We start from the raw sequence: 25946 nt of genomic DNA on the forward strand, positions 1-25946 counted from the left end.
GTGGGGGAATACTTACACTTATTTAATCAAGAAGCAAGATGTGTTTTTTAAAATGGTTTTCATTTTATAAATTCTGCCTGCTTGAAGGATTCCATTTGGATCTAAGGGCTCTTTAGTTAGGATTTCTCCCAGCTACTATAAAAGGATCCCTGGTTTTCCCCCCCTAAAATGGCTGTTGTCTTTTATTAAATATGGAATGATTAATTCCTAAAGAAAAAAGAAGGTAAACCATTATCTAGACAAAAGTAAACCATTATTCAGTGTTGGGCTGTGCAGACATTGCAAAGGAGTAAGTATTCATGATAATCAGGCTTCATTTACTCTGTCTTGCGAGCTTAACAGGGCTGGAAGAGGAAAAGTAACGAATTAAGAGTATGAAGGTTATGCTTAATATCTATGTATCTGTTTATCTCTCTACCTACCTACCTGTCTATTTTTCTATTTACTTTTTGCCATTACTATTTCATGGTTTCTACTGTATCTTTTTGGAGTAAGACTGAGAACTAGATAACCCTTTTGTCAACTATGAAGGGGAAGAAAATGCATAGCAGTAGCAGTGCTTTAACTCTAAATAAAATTACAAAAGGAAAGTGAAATATAATCAGTAACACCTATTTGCAACAATTAAGGTAATTGCTCTTTTAAGCTTACTATGTTTTGAGAAAAAACATATTCCAAGAGAGCTTCAACATTTTGTTAGCAAGCTATATTTAACGTGTTTTTTATCAGACAAAAATAGACTTTTATTTATCTTGCAAAGTAAACGCATGGTTCCTTCCCTCTAAGTACTTAATGTGTTTCTTTGACAAAATGAATGAAGAGGAAAGCTTTGTAAATCCACAGAAGTTGGATTCTCCTTTTAAAGCAAGTTAAAGCATTCATTTAGCTCATGGATGTGTGTCTCCCAAAAGTAAGTGCATTTTAGGACATCACCATCTGATTTTCATGTTGCAATTCACTGAGGACAACCCTTTTTCCATGATGCCTTCAGGTAAAGGGAGAATAGCATGTAGGTAAGAAGCCAGCAGGCTGCCCCATCAGCAGGGATATAAACAACATCAAAACAAATAGAAAATAAATCTGGAAAAAGAAATACACAACTAAAAGAGGATGGTTAGAGCACACATATTTTTGCAGAGTGCATGTATGTTGCTTTTAACTAAAAATTAAATTGTTGCTTTACATTTACTAAGAATTTAGGATCAACATGTGATGATCTTTCTCTTCCTGATTCTTTCATCCTTTTTTTCCCCTTTTCCTTTTAGGGATAAATGTCTCTTGCCAAAACATCTTCCCAAATCATCCAGACCTCGTAGTTAGACCCCTCATCAGAACCTCTACCAAATAATCTCCCATCTGACCAAATTCTTCTCCTGCTCCCTCTTGTGGCAGATATTTTCCCTGACTTTCCCTAGGTTCCAGAATCTCATCTAGCATCACTTAGAATTCCCTTAGCTGCCTATCACTTCCATTCTAATTCTTAGTAGTATTCGTGGCTTGCCAAGCCACTGGGTTGCTGAACTAGCTGTTTCCAATTTTCTCTCTGAACAAAGGGATGTCTAAGGCTTGGAGACATACTTGAGATTTAGTGGAAGTAAATGTCAGATGTTTTCTGTCCCATTGGGATGGACTAGATTCTGGGAATGTAAGCTTTCAGACTGCCTCTGAGATTTTGATTTGGACTCAGGGTTAGTCCAGTGAGGCCTCTTTAAGTGCACTGGGATTATCTCCAGTTTTCTTTCTTTGTCTTCCAAATGATACCTGTGTGTGTGTGTGTGTGTGTGTGTGTGTGTGTGTCCATCTCTCTTTCTTCTAGCCTCCCTCCCTCCTCAGTCTCATGCACATATACACATCACAAAATATATTTTATATAACGCATATTTTGAATGTGTAAACTAGTCAATGATTAGGTTCTCCATAGGGTTTGTAAGTCAAACAGTCCATTTTCTGAATTGGAGACTCCTACGGTAAACTACTACTCTTATTGGTATGTATCCAAAGCAGTTCAGAATCAAATTCAAAGGTTGGGCGCCTTTTCCCAGCGTGTTGACTTAACTTGGCAGATAGTTTCTCACAGCCTATGCTGCCTTTTGTGTTTCTGGTAGGCTCTCTTTGCTGACAATTCTCTGTATTGAACCCTAAGTGTTTTAAATTTGTGATTGTCCTATGATCTGCCCAGCTAAGAGAGTGTAGTAAGTAACAAGATAGACAAAGGTTCAAGAGAACCACATTTTTTCTGTACCTGAAACTTTCTAGCCAATTTCAGGAGAAGAAGGAGAAAAATCCCACTGGCAGCTGAAGTGAAGGAAATGTATTTGTGGTCTGGGGATATGAACTACAGAATGGGGAATATATAATCAACAATATTGTAAAGATCATGTAAGGTGCCAGATGGGCACTGGACTTATCAAGGGGATCACTTAATAAACTGCGTAGATGCCTGACCACTGTGCTGTACAACTGAAGCTGAAGTAGAATAATATTGTATGTCAACTATAAGGAAAAAGTATGTATATATAGTCACAGGAGGTGGAATATAGCATAAGGAAAATAGTCAATCGTATTGTAACAGCTATATATGATGTCAGAGGGCTAGTAGCTTGGGGGAGGGGGATTATCACTTGTGAGGGGTGTAAATGTCTAACTGTTATGTTGCTTTGTACACCTGAAACTAATAATAATAATTAATAAATAAAAGTTAGCAGTCTATAAATGATTTGAGGAGAGCAAAACATCCCTAAGTTCAAAGCATTTATCCATCGGCCAGCATAGGATATGAAATTCTCAGAGACATTCTTTTGAATAAGTAATTCCATCCAGTAGAGCCCTAATAAAATGTAATGTTGTTACCTAAGAAGGAGCTACCATTATTCTCACAAACCATTAGCTTGTTATTCATTTTTTAACTTGTAGTGGTTTATCAGATCAGCTGGCAGATGGAAAAGTCCTGAGGGCCTGGAACACAGGAAGAGGCAGAGGAAGTGAAAGAATTTTGAAACTACATTGCTGCCCAGCTAATTCCCTGATAAGGCCCTTCTGGTGGGGAAGTGTGAGTGCCCTGCCTGCCCGGGGACCCAGCCGCTGAGAGTAGTCAGACAGAGGCAAAGACTCCCACATTGAAATTTCACTTCCGGAGCAGCAAAGGCAACAAAAATTTGATCCTTTGTTGAAATTTTAGCCTTTTTAAGTCTTCTGAGAAATGGGCAAGCTATTTTCCGTAGTGTGAAATGATATCCTTAAAATCTTGAGTGGCTTCTACTGTATCATTTTGGAATATTCATACCAGTAACTTGGAAAGTTAGTGAGATACCAATGCCGACAAATGGTTTCTTGTGTATGTAATACACATAAGAAAATACATGTAAATAGTAGAATCCATCTTCATTAAAAAAAAAAAAAAGACAGAGAAAGTAATCACTTTGTAGATGGCATTGCATGTGAAGTCAGCATAATCAATAATTTCCTGGTTGAATCTAATGTGAAATGAAGTCGAACAGACGAGCAGGGTGATTCAGCAATTTATTTCAACCCAACCGTGATATTTATTGAGCACTCAGTGTATGCAAGGCACTGTGATGGGCTTTCCAGAGAATGCAGATGATGAAGAGGAGGTATTTGACATTTGTTGAGTACCCATTATGTTCCAGGGACCCGTCTAAGCACTTTGTGCATGTTTTCTCATTCAATGCTCATAAGTGCCCAGCAAGGAAGCATCCTATCCCCATGTAAAAAGGAAGACAGGGGTTCAGTTAAATAACTTACCCGAGAGTTAATAAGGATGGCACTTGTTTTTGAAGCTGTTCAAAAGCCAAGCTCTCTGTGCCACATTCTCTGTGCTTAGGGATGTCATGATCTAGAACAGCTAAATATTGGGCCGAGTGAGATGGATCACTGCAGCTAATGAGCAAAGTGCTGTAGAGCTGAAAGGAGGAAGACAACATTGGAAAAGGCTTCATGGAGGAGGAGGCATTTTAGATCCTCCTCGGAGAGTGAAAAGGACTTTAAAAATAAATAAAGTCTAGCTATTTTTAAATAAACAGCCCCAGCTAATTTATGACAAGGACAACCCTTGGGCAACGTTCGGGCCATTTACAGACTTTTCAGATCAGCTGTCTGTCACAGTCAGGCCCATGTCATGGGAACTGCTCATTTAGAACAAGTGATAGCATAAGCATTGCGTAAATGTATTTTACACACAAAACCAAAATTTATGATGCGTTTCCCGCACATCCTCAAAGGAGAGAGGCTGTTAACAGTTTGAGAGGTTAGGCAAAGGACAGACCACCTGCCAGCCTGCTCCTCTCTTAAGTTTCATGGTTATGTTTTCTGTGCCATTAGTGGTGGTTTTTCTTTGTTTAGCACCAAGCGGCTCTGGTGCTTTCTCCCTTGTGCTTCTTGAGATTCTCCAGCTCCTCACTTCTGCTTCCCCTTAACAGCAAAGGACCTCGGGGCCAGTTGGCTCTATTCTGCTCAATGGATTGCAACTAGTCCTAGCAGCAGGTTTAGAAAATCGGACTGTTGACTCTACATGCAAGTCTAAATTTCCTCCGTAGACAGTGGTGGAGCCCCAGAGTGAGTGGCATTCAGCCGGGAGCAAAAGGATCGAGTTTGAAGAGGTGCTCAGTCACATATCACATGTCTTACAGAAGTTCCACGTACCTCTCCTCTCACATGTTGGGAGATGTGAGCCCCTTCGAGCTGGAATTTGTGAGTTGGTGCCGAGCAGAGTTGATGGCTCTATTTTCCCAAGTAGTCATTGTTTTTATGCAGCTAGCTTTCAGCAGCCTGTTTTAAGAGCTTCTTTTTATCTGTGTTCTTGCTTTAGAACCACAGCTAGTTGCTCTGGAAAAGACATCAGAGATCATTTAAAAAAAAAAACACAAATAAGTATATGGAGGGAATGTGAAATGAAATGACTCTATAAGAGTGAAATTGAATCCAGATCTAGGACTCTCAAGTCATTTCACAAAAGTCACATCTCCCTTTTTTTTTTGATCAGTAGAAGACCTCCAGAAATGTGCCTGTGTTTTCTGGCCTCAGGAGTCTCTGAATGAATAGCAACGATTCCCCAGGCTGGAAAGAGAACTATGACTTCAGCTTCTAGAATGAAGATATTTACTGAGTACCCCTAGGGTACTCAGACTAACTTTCCCTGAGGTCAGCAGACATATCATGATCGTTATTATATTTGTTTGAATTCAGCAAATAGTATATTTGACATTGTGCACGGCACTTAACTTCTCTGTGCCTCATTTTTTTTTTTTCACCTATTAAATGGGAATAATAATCAAGAGCCTTACGGGGGTTTTTGTGTGTGTGAAGAATAATGTGTTCATACTTGTAAAACATTCAGAATAGTTTCTGGCACATGAGTGACCACTAAGGATTGGTTCTTATTAGCTGAGAGAGAACCAGTGAGAGAGCCCTCGTCCCTACCTGGGGGTGCCTTTTCATGAACATGCTTATGTGGGGGTTTGCCACAGACAGGGGAAGGAAGACAAGGATGCACATAATGCCAAGCACCAAAGGTCACAACGCTGGCTTTCAAAGGGCCACATAGTAAGTATATGTGGCTTTGTGGGCCATGGGGTCTGTCACAATTAGCGCTGGTGTTTTAGCGAGACAGCGGCTATACGAGCAATCAATGCTTTTATAAATGGACATGCTATGTTCCATACAACATTTATTGACACTGATATTTGAACATCATATAATTTTCACATGTCATAAAATATTGCTTTTTCATTTTTTTCCAAAGATGTAAAGATGTGAAAAAATTAATTTCATGGACCTTATAAGAACAGGTGGTAGGCTCAATCTGACCCATTGGCTGTAGTTTACAGATTGATTGTGAGAGATACAAAGGCAACATTAGTGAGCCTGGGGAAGCTTAGTGATTGGATTAATGTTGTGGGAAGAGAGGTGGCTTCAAAACTGGGAGATCTTGTTTTAGAGCCTTGCTCTGCTACTTCTGAGATGGGTGGCTTTGAAACATCTTTTACGTGTCATGGCCTGAGTTTTCATGTCAGGAAAAGGGGGAATGGGCAACGTTCGATGATTTTTAGGGGCCTTCCTAGCAATAAAATAGTTTTAGGAAGGGAAATTAGACGTTCCAGATGGATCATGGAGGACAGGTAGAAAAGCACAAGAAAGGAAAATGTGGTGCATGTTTGGGTAATTTTCATTTGCCAGCTCAGTTGAGTACCAGGAAACAAGTGCTGGGGTATGGATGATGACCCCGAATACCAAAGTGAGGGATTAGACTATCAGAGCTTTAGGTTGTTAGCAAAATTCCACAATTTTACAGATCAGGCTGAAAAAGGGAAAGTGACTGGTCCAGGGCCTCGGGACTTGTCCAGGGCCACTTGACTGGTTGGTGAGAGCCAAGATCAGCATGTGTGTCTTTTGGCCTCCAGATGAATGACCCTTCCGTCCATCGCATGGCCCCCAGCGCTGTGGGAGAATGCAGTTAACTTCAGTTGCATGTCTGTGATCTCAGAGGGGAAAAGGCTCATGTAAATTGCGCAAACTGCTTTTAGTATTTTTTTCGAAATATGATCGCAGACCCCAGCATATCTAAGAAGGTAGGTCTGTGAGTCATCCCATTTCAGAGAAGGGTAACTGCAAAAGTGGCAACCCAAGGCCTTGTACTCCAACTACCTTTTGCCTGGCTTCCTGCGGAGTGTCTTAAATTGCAGTTCACCTGTTATTTCTTCAGCAAAGCCTTTCCTAATACTACCTTAGTAGGGCAGGTCCTCCATTACTTACTCCTGCAGGACTGTGTTTTTCCTTCAAAGCATTTACCTATTAGTAAGACTTATGTTTCTTTTTGTAACAGTTAAATTGATGTCTCTTATCTGTCTTGTCAGCTAGATAATCAATTCCAGGAAGAGAGACATTGTATCTATTTAGTGCCTGGATCTAGTCCCAATGCTTTGCACATTGCCAGACACAAAGTATACATTTATTGAATGAATGAATGAATGAATGAATGAAAGTGAATGTTCTTGTATTAGTCATTGATATTGAAAACAGTCCTTGCTTAACCACAATCTTCAGAGACAGAAGTTACTGTCTTCACTTACTAATTAAATGATTAAATGATTAACATTTTTTTTTCTCCACTGACTTTTTTCTCTACCTTGTTAATTGGCCCTCTCTGATCTTTACCTATCACAAAAATCTTGGCGGAGTTACTAACATTAAAACCGCAACACTTAAGCCAATATTGAAACAGTTCTTCAAATACAAGTGTATGGGTTTGGTTTAAAGGGCATATTCACTGCATACCTTATTTTGTAGAGAAACTGTGTGATTCATAAACTGTGCTCAGGGACTTGTGTAAACATTTCATGTTTTCCCATAAGCCACTCAATTTATTTCCCTAAATAATAAAATTTGGCTAGTTCCTTTTTAAGTTGCTTTTATTTTAAAAATCAATTTGTTCTGTGTACATATACATTTGGTTTAGAGCCATGCATGTCTCTGAGTATGTTGTCAGGAACTTTAGAAAATCATAGCATAGAATATTGATGAAGGGTCACCATAAGATGAGCATCTATCAACTTGAGTTTTTTCTTAAATATTTCTTTTTTATTTCCTATTTCTGTTCTTCTCAAGAACATCTTATTCTTTCAAGGACTGTGATTTGAGACTGTGCAGCAAAATTTAAAAGATTTAGAAACCTCGAGCTGATGGGATTCTATCTCCTGAAAAGCAATCTACTTGAAGATGAAGCTTAATGACTCAGGGAAAAAGCTGATGAAATTCACCAGCCTCTGCTCACATAACCAGCATTTCCTTGTTAAAAAATATTTTTTGAAAGAAAGCTTTCTGGAGGTTCCTATCACATAGCTTGAAATTGGATTCTGTGTTAAACATTCCCAGTCTCAAGGGGCAAACTAGAAAGCGAAAAGAGTGACTGCAAAGATTTACGCTGGAGTTGAAGTGATCAGGGAGAGTAGATGATGCCCCAGAAAGAGCCTACAATTTGAAGAACACAGCTTTCCTCAGCACCCAAGGCCTCCAGCTTGGGGTTTATGTTTCTACGTATTTTATACCTCTATTTAGGGCTGGTGTATGGAACCTAGCTGGAAGGTCTGCATTTATGCAGGGTCGTTATCACATGTCAATGAAGTGTCCTAGCCATCCTTACCTGTTTCTACTCAGAGAAGGCAGACCTAACCCCTGGCAAAATGATGAAGTAGGTGTAAGTTACTTCCCAGTGCTTCGATCTCCGTTTTGGAGGCCCCGGTGATCTATTAGGGTTCCTTCTTCTCTGTCCTCCCCACCCCCACACACACTCACCAAGGGGCTCCCTGTTTTGACGTGGCCTGGAGTCCCAATCTGTGAGAAGGAAAGCTCATCTGATGTATTCTTTCATATCAATGTCTTACTGTTATTACAACAACCACTGTCTTCTACGTTTTAGGCATGACCTCCCATCAGGTACCCTATTTACGTTCTTCTGCTCTCCAGTCTGTGTTTGCTAAACATGCCCCTGGGCCTTTATGGCACTTGTGCCCTGCGACCCAGTTCTGCCCTTTGTGCGTTTCAACCCTTTATGTCGGTATCTCTCCAGGGCTGTTGTCAAAACTGAGATATCAGAAGTACCTGGGGAGCGTGTTCAAATTCAAATTTGGGGGTTTGTCTTTAGGACTCCTGTGTATCTGACGATAGGGCCCAGATATCTGCATTTTAATGAATTTCCCAGGTGATTCTTAGGTGAACTGAAGTTGAAGAAGCATTGCTCTGTCTTTATTCACATCATTTCTTCCTCCTGGAATGTCCTCTCACTCTCTCCAGCTTTTGTCATCCTTTCAATCCCCTCCTTGTGTGGACTTTTCAACATTCTTCCTAGTGTTCGTGGTCATTTGAGTAACGATCACTTGAAGATTGTAAATTAATCGTCTTGTGATCCCCGCAGTGCTTGGTCTGGTGCTTTGCACATAGAGGCCACTCAACATACTTGTTGAGTAAATGAATGGTTCACTCTCTACAACTAGAAATATAGAGAGGGCTATACTTGACTCAAGAAAACCAAATTTCTTATGTCAAAATGCCATCAAGCTAGTGTGGAAAATATTTTTACATAGGAAATCTTGGTGACCCAGATATAAATGCATGTGTATGACCTCATTTTTGTGTGTGTACGGTCAAACATCAAAGAAAGGCTGCTCTTTCTCTTTAGGACAGATGCTGAACAAATCACAATATTACCTGAAATGGCTATTATTGTCCATCACAAGGCCCCAGAAATGTTCACGGAGTACAGAAGAGATGCCTCAAGGCCCTGTCTCCAAGAGCTCACTACACTTGAAATCTCTTGGTTGCAGGACTGTAGGTTGAGCAGTCTGAAGTTTCTAGAATCCTGGCTGTATTAACCCAATAACCCAGGTGCTTTAACCTGGGAACTAGGTGGTCTCCTCTGAGTGTATCACGGTGCCCTGATGGTCTCACTGTCTGAATGTCTGGAAAGTTCTCCTCTTCTGTGATTCTCTAGGAATGCAGGAGTTCTGTCTTTCAGAAAGGGGACTCACTCCTTGATTCTTATAATGCCCCACTGGAATATGAGCTTCTCTGGGGATATTATCTTACTCATCTTTGTAACACAGTGTCCGGTACATATGAGTGACTAAGAAGATTGGCAGAGAAATCTGTGAATGAATGTGTTGCTGTCCCATTCCTTTGGATTATTTACCAGTTTAAAAAAAATAAAAACAAGAAATAATGTCTTCACTCCAAGACTGTAAATTTGTGAGCTGTGTTTTCTTCAAAAAAACAATACTGATTTCTTGTTATTAGAGCAAAGTATTAATTTATTTTACTAAAATTTGGTATTCTCCCCAGCTCCACCCATTGCTCTCCTTTTTTTACTTTCACTTGCTCACTGCTAGGGTTTCTTTTTCTACTTTCTTTTCTCCTCACCAAAGAGAAAAACCGTGAGATTATTACATGACTTGGGAGTGATTTCAGACCTCAGATTTTAGCTGATGATCCTCTGAATGGATCATCTTTCCTTTGGCACGAGATGACTAGGAGGGAGTGCTTATAAAACCCTCACTTGGGGGTTAGGGAGGCCGGAGTCAGGAGAAGGAAGCATGAAAGGCTCTGATGAGATGGTGCAAACTTCACACATTTATTCAGGTGGGAGGAGGGGCAGCGCAGGAAGTTATTCTGCTCGGAGCTCTTTACTACCACAGTATTTTCATTAAAAGTATTGTGAACCTGTGTATTGTTAAACAAATAGAAATGTGCTACCATTTTGGAAAGCATTACGGTATAATCCAAAGTGCCTGTCGCTTATGTTTTATGACTTCGGCCAGTTTACTTTTATGAACCATTTATTTTTCTCATTTGGAAAATGGGGATGGTAATACCTGGTGCAATATTGTCAGAAAGGTCAGGGATAGTGAATGCAAAGCAGTCAGCAGAGCATCTGGGACAAAGACAGTGCCCAGTCAATGGTTTCGGTCATGGCTGGCTTCAATGCCCCTGAGTGGGGCCCTGGTCCTGCCCTTGGTGCTGGCATAACGAATCGGAACCATCCCGCCTGACTTTACACGGAGCCCAAGATCAGCAGAGCATCTTTCCTCTGAATGCCTCACATTTGTTTACTATTGGAAGACTCCCTTTATTCTCCAGCTTTCTTCCTCCTGCCCATATTTCCATGGCAATATGCAGAGCTAATATATGTAAATTCTTGATGCACTTTCCTTTTATGGGGTCTCTGTCATGGAGGTGGGTTTGGGTTGGTGTGTGACTAGATGTCTTTTTTATTGTACTGAAAGAAGAAGAAGATAAATGCTTTGCTGAGAGTGTGCAAAGTGTTAGGGCCCTTTCAACAGAGCGTATGATCTTGGTATTCCAGAAGAAACAACAAGCCAGGGCTCCTGCAGAAGGACCTGCACCCCATGCTGGGGGAGATGTCAGGGCCCCAGCCCCTCTCGTCACGCTGGAGATCAGTTTTTCCAGCCTGAGGTTCTCCCTCCGCCCTCGAGACTGAATCACATCCCTCTTCTCCATCTAACACTGACATTGGCGTTTCAGTGTGATACTGGCTTCTGTTCATTTGGGGGCATCCATTTCGCATAGGGTACATTTTTAAATGCAAATGCCCACGCCCAGTGCCCAGATTCTGATTCACCACCAGAGATTTGGTGAACCCACACGTGACCCTATTTGAATGATTTTCTTTTCAGTAAGCAGGTCCTGCCATCTTCTGTGTGCCAGACTCTGCCCTAGGAACTGGAGATAGATCAGTGAACAAAAGAGACACAAGTCTCTACCCTGACAGAGTTTCCATCTATTAGAGAGAGAAATACAATAAACAGAACCAAAGTAAATTGGATAGCACATCAAAAGTAATACGTTCTTTATAGAAAAACAAAGTAGAGGAAAGGGCCAAGAGTTGCACCTCATGACTTTTCAATAACGTTTTCATTATCTTAAATCCTAAAACCATCTTTCCTGCTTTGGCCTGACCATTACTCCAGTGGTTTCCTCTGATGAATGAGCTGGGTGTTTTCTGACATGGGACAGGATCCTGACTGCAGTCTTCTAAGTTTAGGCAGAAGGGCTTCAGCCTTTACATGATCCACTGCCTGTGCCCTAGAGGAGCTGCTCCAGTTTATCAGGCAGCAAAGAGGAAAAGCTCTCTTTGAAAAAAATATATAAATAAATAATAGAGAGTCACTGTGGAGATGGAGCTCCTTCCTGAAGTGTGGTCACGGCCTGAATGCCTGAGGTTGGGGGCCAGAACAATAATTTGCAGCCTCGAGGGGGATGGTAAGATAAGAAAAGTCATCCTCTGGCATCATCTCATTGTCTAGAAGCATTTGGAAGTGCTTGCCACTGTGGTGGATGAGAATTCGTGGTTGCTTTAATGTTGCCTTAGAAACGGATTAATTTCTTAGTTTTGAGGCTTTCAGTCAGCAAGCATTACATAGAAGGGAATTCCAGGTCCTGAGGAAGGAGAGTCAAGGAATTTCTTGGAATCACCCTAGCTGTCAATCAACAGAATGAGATTAGGCTGCCTGGTACACTGGGCTGGTGGGAGTGCCAGAGGTGTTCCTTCCCTCTGAGTCAGGTTCTCCTTGGTAGTCAAAACGGGCTTTACCTTCTTGCAGGGAACCCACTGCTTTGCTGCGTCACTTCTCTTCAGGCCTTTGCTGTGAGATCTCTTCTTCACTCTTTACACAGGCAGTTGGGTAAAGATCTGTCTGCAGGTACGTGTTCCCATCCCCGGACCTCTCCCTTTAATATAGGTTGCTAGGCTTACTCAGCTGGATATCTTTTCACCATCCTTCGTCAGTGCCATTTTGTTCTGTAATCTGTACATGTTGGGATTGTTTGGTTTGTTTTAAAATAAGTACTGAGCAAAAGATAATTGGGGTATTCTTGCTACTGTGCTGAAAACTTATTTGGATGATGTCATGGATATTCCTAAGCAAGAACTGGCCATAGATATAGGAGTTGATCTGAAACTACCGTGAAAATCAGCCTACCCCTTGTCACAGAGTTCAGTAGAACAAGGCAGAATGTAAGAAAGCCAGGCAATCTAGTTCCTGCTTAATTTTCCCGGAACTGTATATTTGAGGGGACCATGGAGAAGGTCAAGTAAATCTGCTTGAATCTGATGACAAAGGAAAGATCCTGAAAGATTGGAGACAAAAGAATGAAGAAGGAACTCTCATTTAGAAAACACCTATCCCATATCCTCATAAGCATTTGGATTTGGTATTAATTTAATAAAAGAAAGAAGCTGAAGCCCAGATAGTTCTTTCCAGTTGCTTCATTGCCAATAAGCTATATGAGTGATTTGTGTCCATTGATTTCACAAATTATAACACTCCCCCTTTTGAATATAATTGTGATGTTTTTGAGTTAACCTCAGAAGTCCCCTTCCTTTTTCTCTGATGGTAGTGATGGATTTTTACTGCTTCATCGACCCTTGGATATCTGGTACCCGTTTGGCTAAGAACATATTATGAGCTGTGATTTGGAGCAGAGCTTGTTTCTTGGCTGACTGAAGAGATTGCCCTGAGAGTACATGCAGGGAAAGGTCGCCAGGTAATTGCTGAAAGGCCAGAGAGTGAAGGGCATCAGTCTCTAGGAAGATGCCGGCCCACATGTTACATCACAGCTATCAATACTTGTCTGTTTGAGTCTCTAACCAATAAGATAAAACTTCCATGGGACTTTTGCCCCCTAGGTCCTCCTAACCCTGCATGGAAGCCAAGAGGTTTTCCCATGGGCTAGTCTCAGCCCAAGTCCAATAGTTCTCAAAGATTACTTCACACCCTGTCAGGGATGATGTAATGGAGCAGTTAATTACATCAGTCTCAGAGACAGACCAGGGTTTGAATCCCAGTTCAGGAGTTTACCATCTGTATGACTTTCAATAAGTACTTAACCTGTCTGAGCCTCAGTTATCCCACCTCCAAAATGGGCTAATAGTACCTACTGCATAGGGTTAGCGCTAGGGCACTGTACACTGTACAACTTCAGGGTGTGCACAGACTATAACGGAAAAGACACACAGACTATAACGGAAAAGACAACCCGAGGAGTTGTGTAACACAGCAATGCTGGTTATTGTAAGAATTGCATGTGTATAACGATACATGTAAAGAATTTCAGGTGTTGGAGATAGTGTTTAGAACCTAGGGTTATTCTCTTAGGCAATCGACTATTGTTTGCTGTTGTGCTATTTTGAAACTTGCTTCTAAGAAAGAAAGTAGTTTGGGGCACAGAAAACACAATATGCAAAGACCTGGAGGTAAGAAAGTGTTCAGAGAGTGGAAAGACTTTCTGTATTCTGGAACTCAGAGGCCAGATCTTGAAAGGTCTGCACAGCCCATCGAGGGGTTTGGATTTGTCTTCAGGGTACTAGGTAACCAATGAAGAGTTTTAAGGGGAGTGAGAGAGTCACACCTGCACTTTAGGAAGTTCATTTTGGCTGAAACGAGAAGGAAGGGATGGTGAGATTTGGCAGCAATTTGAAGGGAGTGGTCAATCCTATCAGTCTTAGAGGCAAGTATAGATGTTAATCTCCGTTCAGTGTTTACTATCTCTATTCTATACTGCGCTCCCTGAGCAAATGCTTAGCCTTTCTGGTTCTTATAGGCTCCCAAGACATGTTGTGCTGCAAATCTTCCAAAAGGGTTACTACAGATATCTCTCTCCTTTTTAAACTTTAGGTCTCTATGTATCATATTTACACCTACCAGGCATTGGGATCATTTATAAATAAGGTTTTTAAATAATAGACAAAATCTGGTCTTTGTATTTCCACCCTCACCCCTATCGTCTCTCTTCTCCACGGAACCAGCAGAGAGGTCCTTTTTCAAAGGAAAATTAGCTCATCGTATTTCTGATCAGAACCTCCCTAAGCTTCCCAACTCCCTCTCAGTTAAAGCCAGCGCCTCAGTGCCCCTCCTGACCCCTCCCCACTGCGTTTCCATCTCCTAAGCCCCGTTCCCCTTGCTCATTGCTCTTTTGTCGCACTGGTTTCTTTGTGGTTCCTAGACGATGCAAAGCACAATGCCCATCAAGATCTTTGCACTTATTTGAAATTGACTTCCTGCAGATATCCATCCCCAAAGCCTCGTCCCTTGCTTCCTTCAGGACTTTGCTCAAATGTCCCCTTATCAGAGAGGCCTGCCTTAACCATCCAGTATAAATCATGCATGCCGTGCGTGCACACACTGACACAAACATACACACACTCACACACACGAGTCCCTTTCCTACATGTATTGCTCCTCCCTCCACTACAGCACTTTTTCCCCATTTATATTTATCTGTTTCCTTCCCATTACAATGTAAAGTCTGTGAAGACAGAGATTTTTGTTGTTGTTGTTGTTCATTGATGAAGTCTCAGGACCTAGACCAGAGCCTAGCAGGCCATTCTGAAATAGATATTAGGTGGCACTCAGAAATATTTGTGGAATAAATGGGTGTATAAGGGAGTTAGAACCGGACCTTCCACTACTCTTTCCGGCTGGTTCAGTGTGACTTTGTTTCAGGCAGAGATGCTACAGCCCGCTATTCAATGACTGAACAAGTAGACACATTGACCATGAACTTTTGCATATTCTGAAAATATGCTTCTGTTTTTCAGCCTTTTACTTAGGATGGAATTCTACCGCCACCACCCTCTGCTGTGTCTACTTCATGGGGAAAATGTCAAGGCTTCTAACTAACAGTGATGAGCTATAAAGGGCTTTAGGCGATGGCGGGTTCCCTGAGGGTCTGCCAGGATGTGCTCGGCCAGGAGGGCTCTCCGGGGCCTTGGAGCAGCTCCCTGTATAAGCCATCAGTAGTAAACAAGGGCCAGAGAATATATGTGAATATGGGGGAGACCCTCAGCCAGCCTGAGGCGATGAAAGGCTCTAATCCATCTCCACTTTTAACTTGTTATCGGGCCACAAGGCTCTGTTCTGACTCAGGACTCCTTCCTGTTACCACTTTGTCCGCTGTCATAACTGGCCTTCCAGACCAGAGCTCCCCTGACTTGGAGCAGACCCTCCGCTGTCTTAGTACCCCACTGAGCCCTAGAGGCAGAGGGGATGTAAGGTCCAAGCTGAGTTTTGCCTAAGCTGCTGTGTGAATTTGGGGCCACGGTGGCTCAGTCCACCACTTTGCTTTGCTTCCCAAGCTTTTTGATGCTCGGTGACTCAGTGGCCATAATCCTTATTGCCTACCGCCCTTCATCATTCATATGTCACTTTGTGGTCCTTGTCATTCTGCCACATGAGCTAATTTAAATGGAATTATTGCTCCTGCATTTTTGGGTCACTTGAACCCTCTGGAGGACTAAGAGGTGTTTTAGAATGACCATGGAAAGTATGACATCAGCACCGAGAAGGAACATTTTATGGCTGGTAACACTTGATTTCATAGCCTACCAGGCAAGAGTCTTGCACACAACTGTACTTGGGCCTGGTTATCTCTCTTTCCTGTTGTGGACAGCCTGCAGGTTCTCAAGCAAGATCTGGGCACAGATGTGAAGAGCTGTGCTTAAAGAACCAGATGCCCAGCGGCTAGCTAAGTAATAGACCTGGGTTTGCTAAAAATTAGGACGAAATGTGCTCTCCTCAAACATGCTATTAAAACCTGTACTAAGTGTATGGAACTATCGCATTGTAGCAGTCTTTTTCCCCCTCAAGTGCAAATACCATTGAACTTTGATTACAGGCAAGTGTGAAGATTTCTCTGTATTTCCAAGTAGGTTTGGAGCAATATGACATGATTTCATGAAATGCCACGTAAAGTGTGCTCCAGAATTCAAGATCATCACCAGGCTCCGTGTTGGTAGGATTTTTAAAGTCTGAACTTCAAAGCATCAATCTTAGTAAGGTCATTTTTGGCAATGAAATCGTTTCTGGAAGGTGATTGACTAAGCGCAATGTAAAAGAAAATTGCTTTAGCGACAAGGAGAACAATATTTCATGCTTCAAAACTTTTTTTTTTCCTCATTGGCTGTTAGCATAAATGCGCGTGCAACACGGCAAGGCTATCATTGCACTATTCGTTTCCAATAAGTCAATTGTATATATTGCTCAGTGGGTGGAGGCTACGTGCAGAAAATTCACAAGCAGAGAATGAGTTGTAAACTTTACAATGGATCACTTAATCACTGATGGATTTTTAGAATAATGATTCACCATAGATGATGTGATAGGCAAATATAAACAAATCATTGGAAAAATTAATAAAAATAAGTAATCAGTCATGCTTTGGATCTGGCTCTAATGATGTGCTATTTTCCCCCCACCCGACCCCCGTGTGATTTTTACCAGTAGGTCGGGACAGTTGGAACCCTGCCGTTGTACAACATGCAGCGAATAAGTCTCTCACCCACCTTTTCGCTGGGATTTCATCTGTTAGCCTTCATGGCTCTCTTATTTTCCCACGTGGACCGCATCAGTGCTGAGACAGAAATGGAAGGAGAAGCCAATGATACTGGCGAGTGTACTGGCTCCTATTACTGTAAGAAAGGGGTGATTTTACCCATTTGGGAGCCTCAAGACCCTTCCTTTGGGGACAAAATTGCTAGAGCTACTGTGTATTTTGTGGCCATGGTCTACATGTTTCTTGGAGTCTCTATCATCGCCGACCGGTTCATGTCCTCTATAGAAGTCATTACGTCTCAAGAAAAAGAAATAACCATAAAGAAACCCAATGGAGAGACCACCAAGACAACTGTGAGGATCTGGAATGAGACGGTTTCCAACCTGACCTTGATGGCCCTGGGATCTTCTGCTCCAGAGATCCTCCTTTCAGTAATTGAAGTGTGCGGCCATAACTTCACTGCAGGAGACCTCGGGCCTAGCACCATCGTGGGAAGTGCCGCCTTCAATATGTTCATCATCATTGCACTTTGCGTTTACGTGGTCCCAGATGGGGAGACAAGGAAGATTAAGCATTTGCGTGTGTTCTTTGTGACAGCAGCCTGGAGCATCTTTGCCTATACCTGGCTTTACATTATTTTGTCTGTCATCTCTCCTGGGGTCGTGGAGGTCTGGGAAGGTTTGCTTACATTCTTCTTTTTCCCCATCTGTGTTGTGTTCGCTTGGGTAGCAGACAGGAGGCTTCTGTTTTACAAGTATGTCTACAAGAGGTATCGGGCCGGCAAGCAGAGGGGGATGATTATCGAACACGAAGGAGACAGGCCATCTTCCAAGACTGAAATTGAAATGGACGGGAAAGTGGTCAATTCCCATGTCGACAATTTCTTAGATGGAGCTCTGGTTCTGGAGGTGGATGAGAGGGACCAGGACGATGAAGAGGCTAGACGAGAAATGGCTAGGATTCTGAAGGAACTCAAGCAGAAGCATCCAGAGAAAGAGATAGAGCAATTAATAGAATTAGCTAATTACCAAGTCCTAAGTCAGCAGCAAAAAAGTCGAGCATTTTACCGCATCCAAGCGACGCGCCTGATGACAGGAGCTGGCAACATTCTAAAGAGGCATGCAGCTGACCAAGCCAGGAAGGCTGTCAGCATGCATGAGGTGAACACAGACGTGGCTGAAAATGACCCTGTTAGTAAGATCTTCTTTGAACAAGGGACATACCAGTGTCTGGAGAACTGTGGTACGGTAGCCCTGACCATTATCCGCAGAGGTGGTGATCTGACCAACACTGTGTTTGTTGACTTCCGAACCGAGGATGGCACGGCCAATGCTGGGTCTGATTATGAATTTACTGAAGGAACTGTAGTCTTTAAGCCTGGTGAGACCCAGAAGGAAATCAGAGTTGGCATCATCGATGATGATATCTTTGAGGAGGATGAAAATTTCCTTGTGCATCTCAGCAATGTCAAAGTATCTTCTGAAGCTTCGGAAGATGGCATACTGGAAGCCAACCATGTTTCTACACTTGCTTGCCTCGGATCGCCCTCCACTGCCACCGTGACTATTTTTGATGATGACCATGCGGGCATCTTTACTTTTGAGGAACCTATGACTCATGTGAGTGAGAGCATTGGCACCATGGAGGTGAAAGTATTGAGAACATCCGGAGCTCGAGGAAATGTTATCGTTCCCTACAAAACCATTGAAGGGACTGCCAGAGGTGGAGGAGAGGACTTTGAGGACACTTGTGGAGAGCTCGAATTCCAGAACGATGAAATTGTGTAAGTTCATTTTTTTTTTACATATATATGTGTGTGGTTGAGTGCATTTGTAGATGGGAGAGTATGTGCATTTCTTTAAACTAAATGGCATACAAAGAGTGGGGTGGTCACTATGCAAGACAGCTTTCACGTCTCAATCCTCTCTCGTGTACCTTCGGTATGCTCTATACACGGAGATCTTATTTTGATTTTGTTTTTACTTTTATACTTTTACATATTTTAAGTACATTATAGATCATAATAGACGAAGTCTTGTGACATAATTTATCAGACCACTTACAATGGGTTGAAAAATGTGTACTTATTTTGAATCGTAGAATATACACACAGAACGGGAGTATTTTAAACATCACATCAAGTCCCTAACTTCATTACTGAGTACAAATTGGGAAAGCCCAAAAAGGAAACAAGTCTGAAAAGAATTTCCTGGTAACCAGGGCTGGCTGAAACAATTTCTGCTGCTTTTATCTGACACTGTGTTTTTGTGACAATAAAGGATGATGTTTCTGCTGAAATGATAACGCTTAATTATGGCTTAATGACCAACCCTGCTATTTTCAGTTTTATGCCAACGTGGGAAAAGTCATATAGCTCTTACTTAGTTCCAGTCTGATTTTACTTTACATGATTGTAAACAACTCTTCACCCTATTGATACGTGATGGGGGGAGACGTAAGATTCTGTGCAAGCATCCTAGTTGACAGGGCACAGAGAAAAGTGGGGAACAACTTACTCTTCCTATTGCCACTTTACAGTGACACTTGCCAATGTTGTAACATGGAGTGCCCGGTCGTGTACTTATTCTTCCAATGACAGCTGCTATTTAGAGCTACTCCTCCTTCATTGCTTAGGAAGAGGCATTGCACTTACCAAAAACAAACCAGCAAAGTTGACTCAATGAGCAATGTCCAAACTGCGAAGAAGGAAGGAAACTATCTGCAAGGCAACAAAGGACAATAAAATCAATGATGATGGTGGTAGAATCATTGGCAACTTAGGAATTTCAGGAAAAAACATGAAATGTAGTTTGTTCTATAAATGGTTAACACTTGTGTAAATTGAATGTGATACGTCAAATGGCAAGTACATTCTCTCCAAGATGAAATTTCTACTGAAAGTGTAGGGAAAACCATCAAGGAGTGGGCAGAGGGAATAGATTTTCCTGAAAGAGCCAATGTCTTTACATCTCTTTGATATTGTATTTTAGAAATGAATAATTATTGAGTGTGATATCACAATGAAATCAAGCAAAATAGAGATTATAATACCCATCTTCAGATGTGTGTGTGGGAGGGGGATAGCTTTTGATGAATATCTACTTTATGTTGTTAATGTTTCACTTAATTGAGATGTGTTTTGTTGGGACACCTATTTGACTAAAAGATAGTGCTATACATAGTAGCAAATGAATATCTTGAATACCCCAGAAAGGATTTTTCCAAAGGCCTTGCGTCAAATGTGATCCTGCCCACCTTAATGTATAAACTCTATTCCTTTGCTAGGAATTCTTTCTTGTAATATTTTCTAATCATTTCAGTTAGTGAACTGTCTTGTAGTAGATGGTACTTGTAATCCAAATAAAAGTGTACTGCATGTTAGTAAAGGAGTATTACATGTTAGTAAATGAACTCTCAAGAGGTCAGCCCCTAAATATCACCAAATTGGTATTTTGTTTTGTTTATTCATTTTACTTAAGATGTTTTCTCTTGAAAATTTGATCTTGCTTTCTCTTAATAATTGTGTTGTACTTGTTTGTTTGAGAGGCTTTGCAGATCTATTCTGCTGTCCAGGACTTTTACCAAACCATAAATAAATAACCTTCTTTTGGGTACAGTGTGGAAGAAGAAGAGGGGGAGAGAAAAATACTGAGTGATTTGATGGAATGATTTATTCTGCCAACCTCCATTTAAAACATTCACCCTATGCCATTAAATTGATTTAATTCTGGCTAAAGAAGGAATATTGCCAAATTCCAGCTTTAGAAATTTATATATCTTGTGAAAAGTGGTAAGAATTGGTGGAATTATCAGTATAGCATCTCTGTATATGTGTTGTTAGATGTATTCTAGATCAATCACCAGTTCCTAGTTTTAAAAACTTACTGAATTTTATTCTTTAAGTTGAAATATGAAATTTTAGAAATGGCAAAATATTTTATTTCTAAGTGGAATAAAATCACAGCCCTATATTTTTTTCTTTTTAGAATTTTAATTTTAAAGAGTTTTCTTTTTGCCATTAGAGGATTTTACTGCTGATGAGCTTTGTAGATACTTAATAGTTCTCTTGCTTGAATAAATGTGTTTGAGTGAGTGGGACTTAACTTAGGCACCAAAGTTAGGCACCAAAGATTCAAACATAATGTTTCCAGAAAAACTTATTCTACTTTTTATGGATCATTTTTCCTCTGGTAGTTGTTTCTAATACCAGGTCCACAGTCAGATCCAAGTGACAGAGTTTTGTCACCATGCAGGGAAGTTGAACTATGTAGAGTCAACCCAATGTATCTTTAAGAATGAATTTTTTTATTTCATCCAATAACACAATTAATATCAAGAGATTACTTTCTTAAAAACCTACCCTACATCGATGAGACTGTTGACACCACTTTTTAAAATTCTTTTTTTGTTTGTTTAATGCTGTGCACAAAGCCAGAATCTATGATTCTTTCCAGAGTACCATAAAGAGATTCCTGGAAAAGCCTGGATTTAAAGGCTATCTAATTTTAAGAAGCCATTAACCAAGGTAGAAATAGGGTCCAATCTGATCAGGGACGGAGATCAAGAGACAGGCAGCTGTATTAAGAACAAGATAGATTCCTAATCTTTGGTCTTATTTTAGAGTAGAAGAACTCATTTAAAATTATAATGTAAGTATGCTTGTGCCTATTCATTTATATTTGTACAGAAATGAGTTGAATTATTTCAGTTTGACCTTTTTTAAGATCAAAATTTATATTGGAGAAAAATACCGATAAGTGTAAGTGGTGCTTGTAATCTCAAATAAAATGTATTCTTGGCAAAACATTTTAAAATTGTAATGGAAAAACCCATTAAATGGGTATAATTAATAGCACATGCATTTGTATAAACTCAATCAATGACAAATACCAAACTCATGCCAGCTAACCTTGACTTGCAACAGAGAATTCTGTCTAATGTTAACATCTAATAAAAAACAAATGAAGAATATGCTAATTTGATTTGTGGTTTGGTAGGTGATATCCACAGTGTTGAAGTACTACTAATGGTTGTTCTTTAATAATGCTGGTTTAGTGGTGGTAATTATTACAGCATGTTGTTTGGTCTTCTAAGGTCTAACATTAGCTTGACTGTCCTGGAAAATGTTAAGGTTAATTAACTAATATAGATACAAATCAAATTTAATTATTGTGCTTACCATGTTCCCCGAAAATAAGACCTACCCAGAAAACAAGCCCTCGCATGATTTTTCAGGATGACATCCCCTGAACATAAGCCCTAATGAGTCTTTTTGAGCAAAAATTAATTTCGGGGAAATACAGTAGTTGTAGCCCAGCTCTCATATCATTTTTGGAGACAACTCAAAAGATCGTGAGCATTTGCTATTATATATTTAAAATGTAGAGGTGAAAAACAAACAATGGAGGTTGGAAAATTTACATAATATATTGCTTAGCAAATCAGTTCACTGGGAGTTCCTAGCCACAGCATAATTTATTCACAATGTATCTGTCCAAAATTAATATTGTTTTAACAATTATTACATTTTCAATTATGGTTGTAGGAAATACAATATGCAAGACATCTCAATAGCTCAACAAATATAGCTATTTAACACTGAATATTTACATCAGTTTTGGGGGAAAAGAAAAAAAGAAATAAAATTTCATTATTATATAGGTTTTATGGAATTATTATATTCCAGTGAAAATAAATGCATCGTTTTTGCTATTTATATTACTAATATTATTTTGCTGTATAGAATTTCAAAGAATAAAGACTTAGCTATAGGCGAGAGCAATTCAGTTCTGAGAGCACAACAAACACATATTCCAAGAAGGCAGCCAGGTATTAAAAAAAAAAAAAAAGATGATACAAAAATATTAAATCCTGAAGCAATCAGAACAATGTGTGTTGGGGGAACCAGAAATAATAAAAATACTAGAGAAAATAACATTAGACAGAAAGGCTATTAGCCCATGCTACCTTGAGTCGAACGTAGTGAAGATTTACTTTATGGCAGAAGAATTTTATCTGCTTTGTTTATACTACTAAAATTTAACCTATTTAATTAAAATTAAAATAAAATATTTGATATTTACATAAAATTTTCCTAGGTAATATGCTAATGTAAGAGATTTAGGTGGAATAATTTTAGGATTTTAATGGCTTTGGTAGATTATCTTTGCAGACTGGAATATTTATCCTTCTTGGAACCAAACCACTTGTAGCATTATCTGCAAATCTAAATGATAACTACAAGAAATGTTTTTATAAATGCATGTGCTTTCATGAATGCATAACTATTATAAAAATAAGACAGAGTATGAGCCAAGTAAGAAACATTTACGATTTCGAATTTACTGCTGCCAGGAGCCTAAATTGATTACGTGCACCAGGGTCGTTCACCATGCTAACCCGATTGCCATGCTTGCTGTTATAATCTCATTTTCCCACTGCTAATTAGAGTTGGGGGTTATAATATAGTTATGTAAAAATTTTTTATCTTAGCAAATGTGGAGATTTCATAGTTTAGACATACTGAAGTGTTTAAATTATAGACTCTTCTGAGTCATCATTCAAGGCTATTACATAGGGGCTTAAATGCTTTACTGGTTCAGGGCTAGAGTAGAATTTATATATCAATCAATCTGTACATATTTAATAAGCTCTGATGTGTGCCCAGCACTGGACTAATCATTATGAAGGAAACAGAAGAAATACATACTCCTTATAATCTAAAATGGGAGGTAGTGAGAGAACTCATATTTTAAGTACAAACATCATTCTGAAGACATGGTGTAAGCTACAGTCCTGATTTTGGACACAATGTTTGCGTTTGCTTTTTAAGGACAGATGGCATAATTAGAAAGAAAAGTATAATGTACATTTTAAGATGGAGTCATGTTGGTAAACCTGAGAGTATGCACAACTTCATTAAATAGACAGAATAGTTATCAAATGTAATGAAAAGACTCTATGAACACTTATTGTTTAAATGGGATTTTAAATCATTGGGAGGGTGCTTAAATTAATCTGAGTATACAGATCCCTTGAAGCCAGTCATGGAAGCACAAATACTGCATGGTTCTACTTATTTGAAGTATAAAATAGTCATTCATGGAAGCAGAGAGCAGAACTGTGATTGCCGGCGGCAGGGGAAAGGAGACAGGGAGAGTTGCTAATCAACAGGTATAAAGTTTCAGTGATGCGAAATAAGTAAGTTCTAGAGACGTGCTGTCCCACATTGTGCTTGTAGTTAACAGTATTGTAGTGCACACTTAAAACTCTATTAAGAGGGTAGACTCATGTTCAGTGTTTTTGCTACAATAATATGAAAATTTTTTAAAATAAGTAAAATAGCTGATCTACTTAAAGACAAAAGCTTAAGTGCTTGCCCTTCTGTACCACAGTGCCTCTTGTAGTTCCTAAAGAGAATTTACAAAATTTCTAGTAAAATGTTGTCAGTACTTTATTTTGTACTTTGTGAATTCGTCCTTGGTCTCAAGGAATGATTTTGACTTACTTTAGTCCTGTAGCCACTTGGGCGGCTCTTAACCCGGTTTGCCTCCCACTCGCACCCCGTTTTCGCAGTTGTCAGTGTATGTCCACCATTTTGGTAAACCCTGAGCAGATTTTACACTAAATTGTGAGGTTAGAAGAGATTTCTCTTTTTTTTTTTTTTTTAAGTTTTCTTTCCTGAGGGCACTGGGAACCCAGGGAGAGATTTAAACACGCTTACTTCTTTTGAATGGAGCAACCTTGAGGGTGTAACACCTGTAATGGGGTCATTTGAGGCTGTGCTGCTCTGTCCTTGTTCGCTGAGGTTTAGAAAATTGCCTGTGGGTGACAGTATCTTGAGAACTGTAGAAGTTTTCCTATGAAATCTCTCCATTATATTCTGCAGTGGTTACTGAAATGTGCTCATTGCAATGGAAAAGCTGTTAGGCCCCTATTACATTGTAAGTGCCATGCAACCAAGTGTTACCCTTGCAGCAGTAGACTAGAAGTGGCTATGACCAGGTGACAGGAACAGAAGAGAGGATAGGCAAATGAAAGGTGGGTCAGTGGCACTAGAGAGGATCTTTATAACCGCCTTGGGTAAGCCAACTGAGGGGAGCCCGTGCAAGGAGCTGACTGAGCAGGCAAGCAGCTGTGGCAGCTCGAGGACTTCGGCTGCTGGCTTGCCACACCGCCGTGCATTTTCTGGCCCAGTAGTGGAAGTCCAGAAGGTCCTGGGAGGGAAAGCAAGCAGTCAACAATATGGTCAGAATTAAAGGAAATGTCCTTTGCTTCCTCTCCTGGCTCGACATACTGCCTGCGTAATACCCATCTATTTGCCAAAGGTTGCCAGGGCTCGTTCTTTTCACAGGCCTATACAGCTGTCTCACTGTAGAGCCAGGCGAAATAAACAATGCCTTTTCATTTCCTGCCTTTCTCCCCAGGAGGATTCGTGTGCTAGATGACATTTTCTTTCCATCTTACAATGGTCTCCAAAGGGTCAGGTGGGGGAATAGGCATTGTGTTCTTTGAGTTGAAGATATGGAGGCAAGGAGCAAAAACAGAGCCAAAGCAGAACTTGGATGCCTCGCCTTTAAGGCTGGTATTCATGATAACAGGGTAACCAGGGAAATTTCACTAAACCTGGTAATTCAGATATTAGTGAAATAGCCTGAGCTAGTTTATTTCCAGATAAAATTTTTCTTAGGCTTAGGTATGAGAGATCTGGAGTTCCAGGTACCCTTGAAACCCTGTGGTGACCCTCGAAACCAAGACCACACCACTTTTCCATGTTAGACTTCCTGAAATGAACATGGACTTAGGAGGAGCCATCATCTTGGGTTCCATACCCAAGTTTGAGCTCCACTCCTGTCCCTTTCTAGCTTTGTGACTTCAAGAAAATTACTTAAACTCGCCTCATCTTTAAAATGAGGATGATGGTGATAGAGGTGGTGGTCGTGGTAACGGTGGTGATGATAGTGGTGGTGGTGGTGATGGTGGTAATAATGGAGGTGGTGGAGGTGGACGTGATGGTAGTCATGATGTTGGTAGTTGTGGTGATCATGATGGTGCTGGAGTTGGTGGTAGTGATGGTGGTGGTTTCAGTG

At 40.5% G+C, this 25946-nt stretch overlaps 1 protein-coding gene across 11 annotated transcripts in view; it reads left to right on the forward strand.

The window, feature by feature from the left end:
• SLC8A1 (solute carrier family 8 member A1) overlaps nt 1-25946 on the forward strand; it is a 363003-nt gene that overhangs the window by 63134 nt on the left and 273923 nt on the right. For 8 of the 11 annotated variants that reach the window (XM_033124683.1, XM_033124682.1, XM_033124680.1 and 5 more), the window contains exon 2: nt 16809-18640. In XM_033124683.1, the coding sequence (XP_032980574.1) occupies nt 16842-18640 (1799 nt within the window). In that variant the 5' untranslated portion in view covers nt 16809-16841. Of the gene's footprint in view, nt 1-16805; nt 18641-25946 lie in introns of all 11 variants that reach the window. The other 3 variants (XM_033124686.1, XM_033124681.1, XM_033124679.1) reach the window with 1 other exon arrangement.

Source organism: Rhinolophus ferrumequinum, chromosome 13 (genome assembly GCF_004115265.2).
Source record: "Rhinolophus ferrumequinum isolate MPI-CBG mRhiFer1 chromosome 13, mRhiFer1_v1.p, whole genome shotgun sequence".
In the NCBI taxonomy this organism is placed as follows: Eukaryota; Metazoa; Chordata; class Mammalia; order Chiroptera; family Rhinolophidae; genus Rhinolophus; species Rhinolophus ferrumequinum.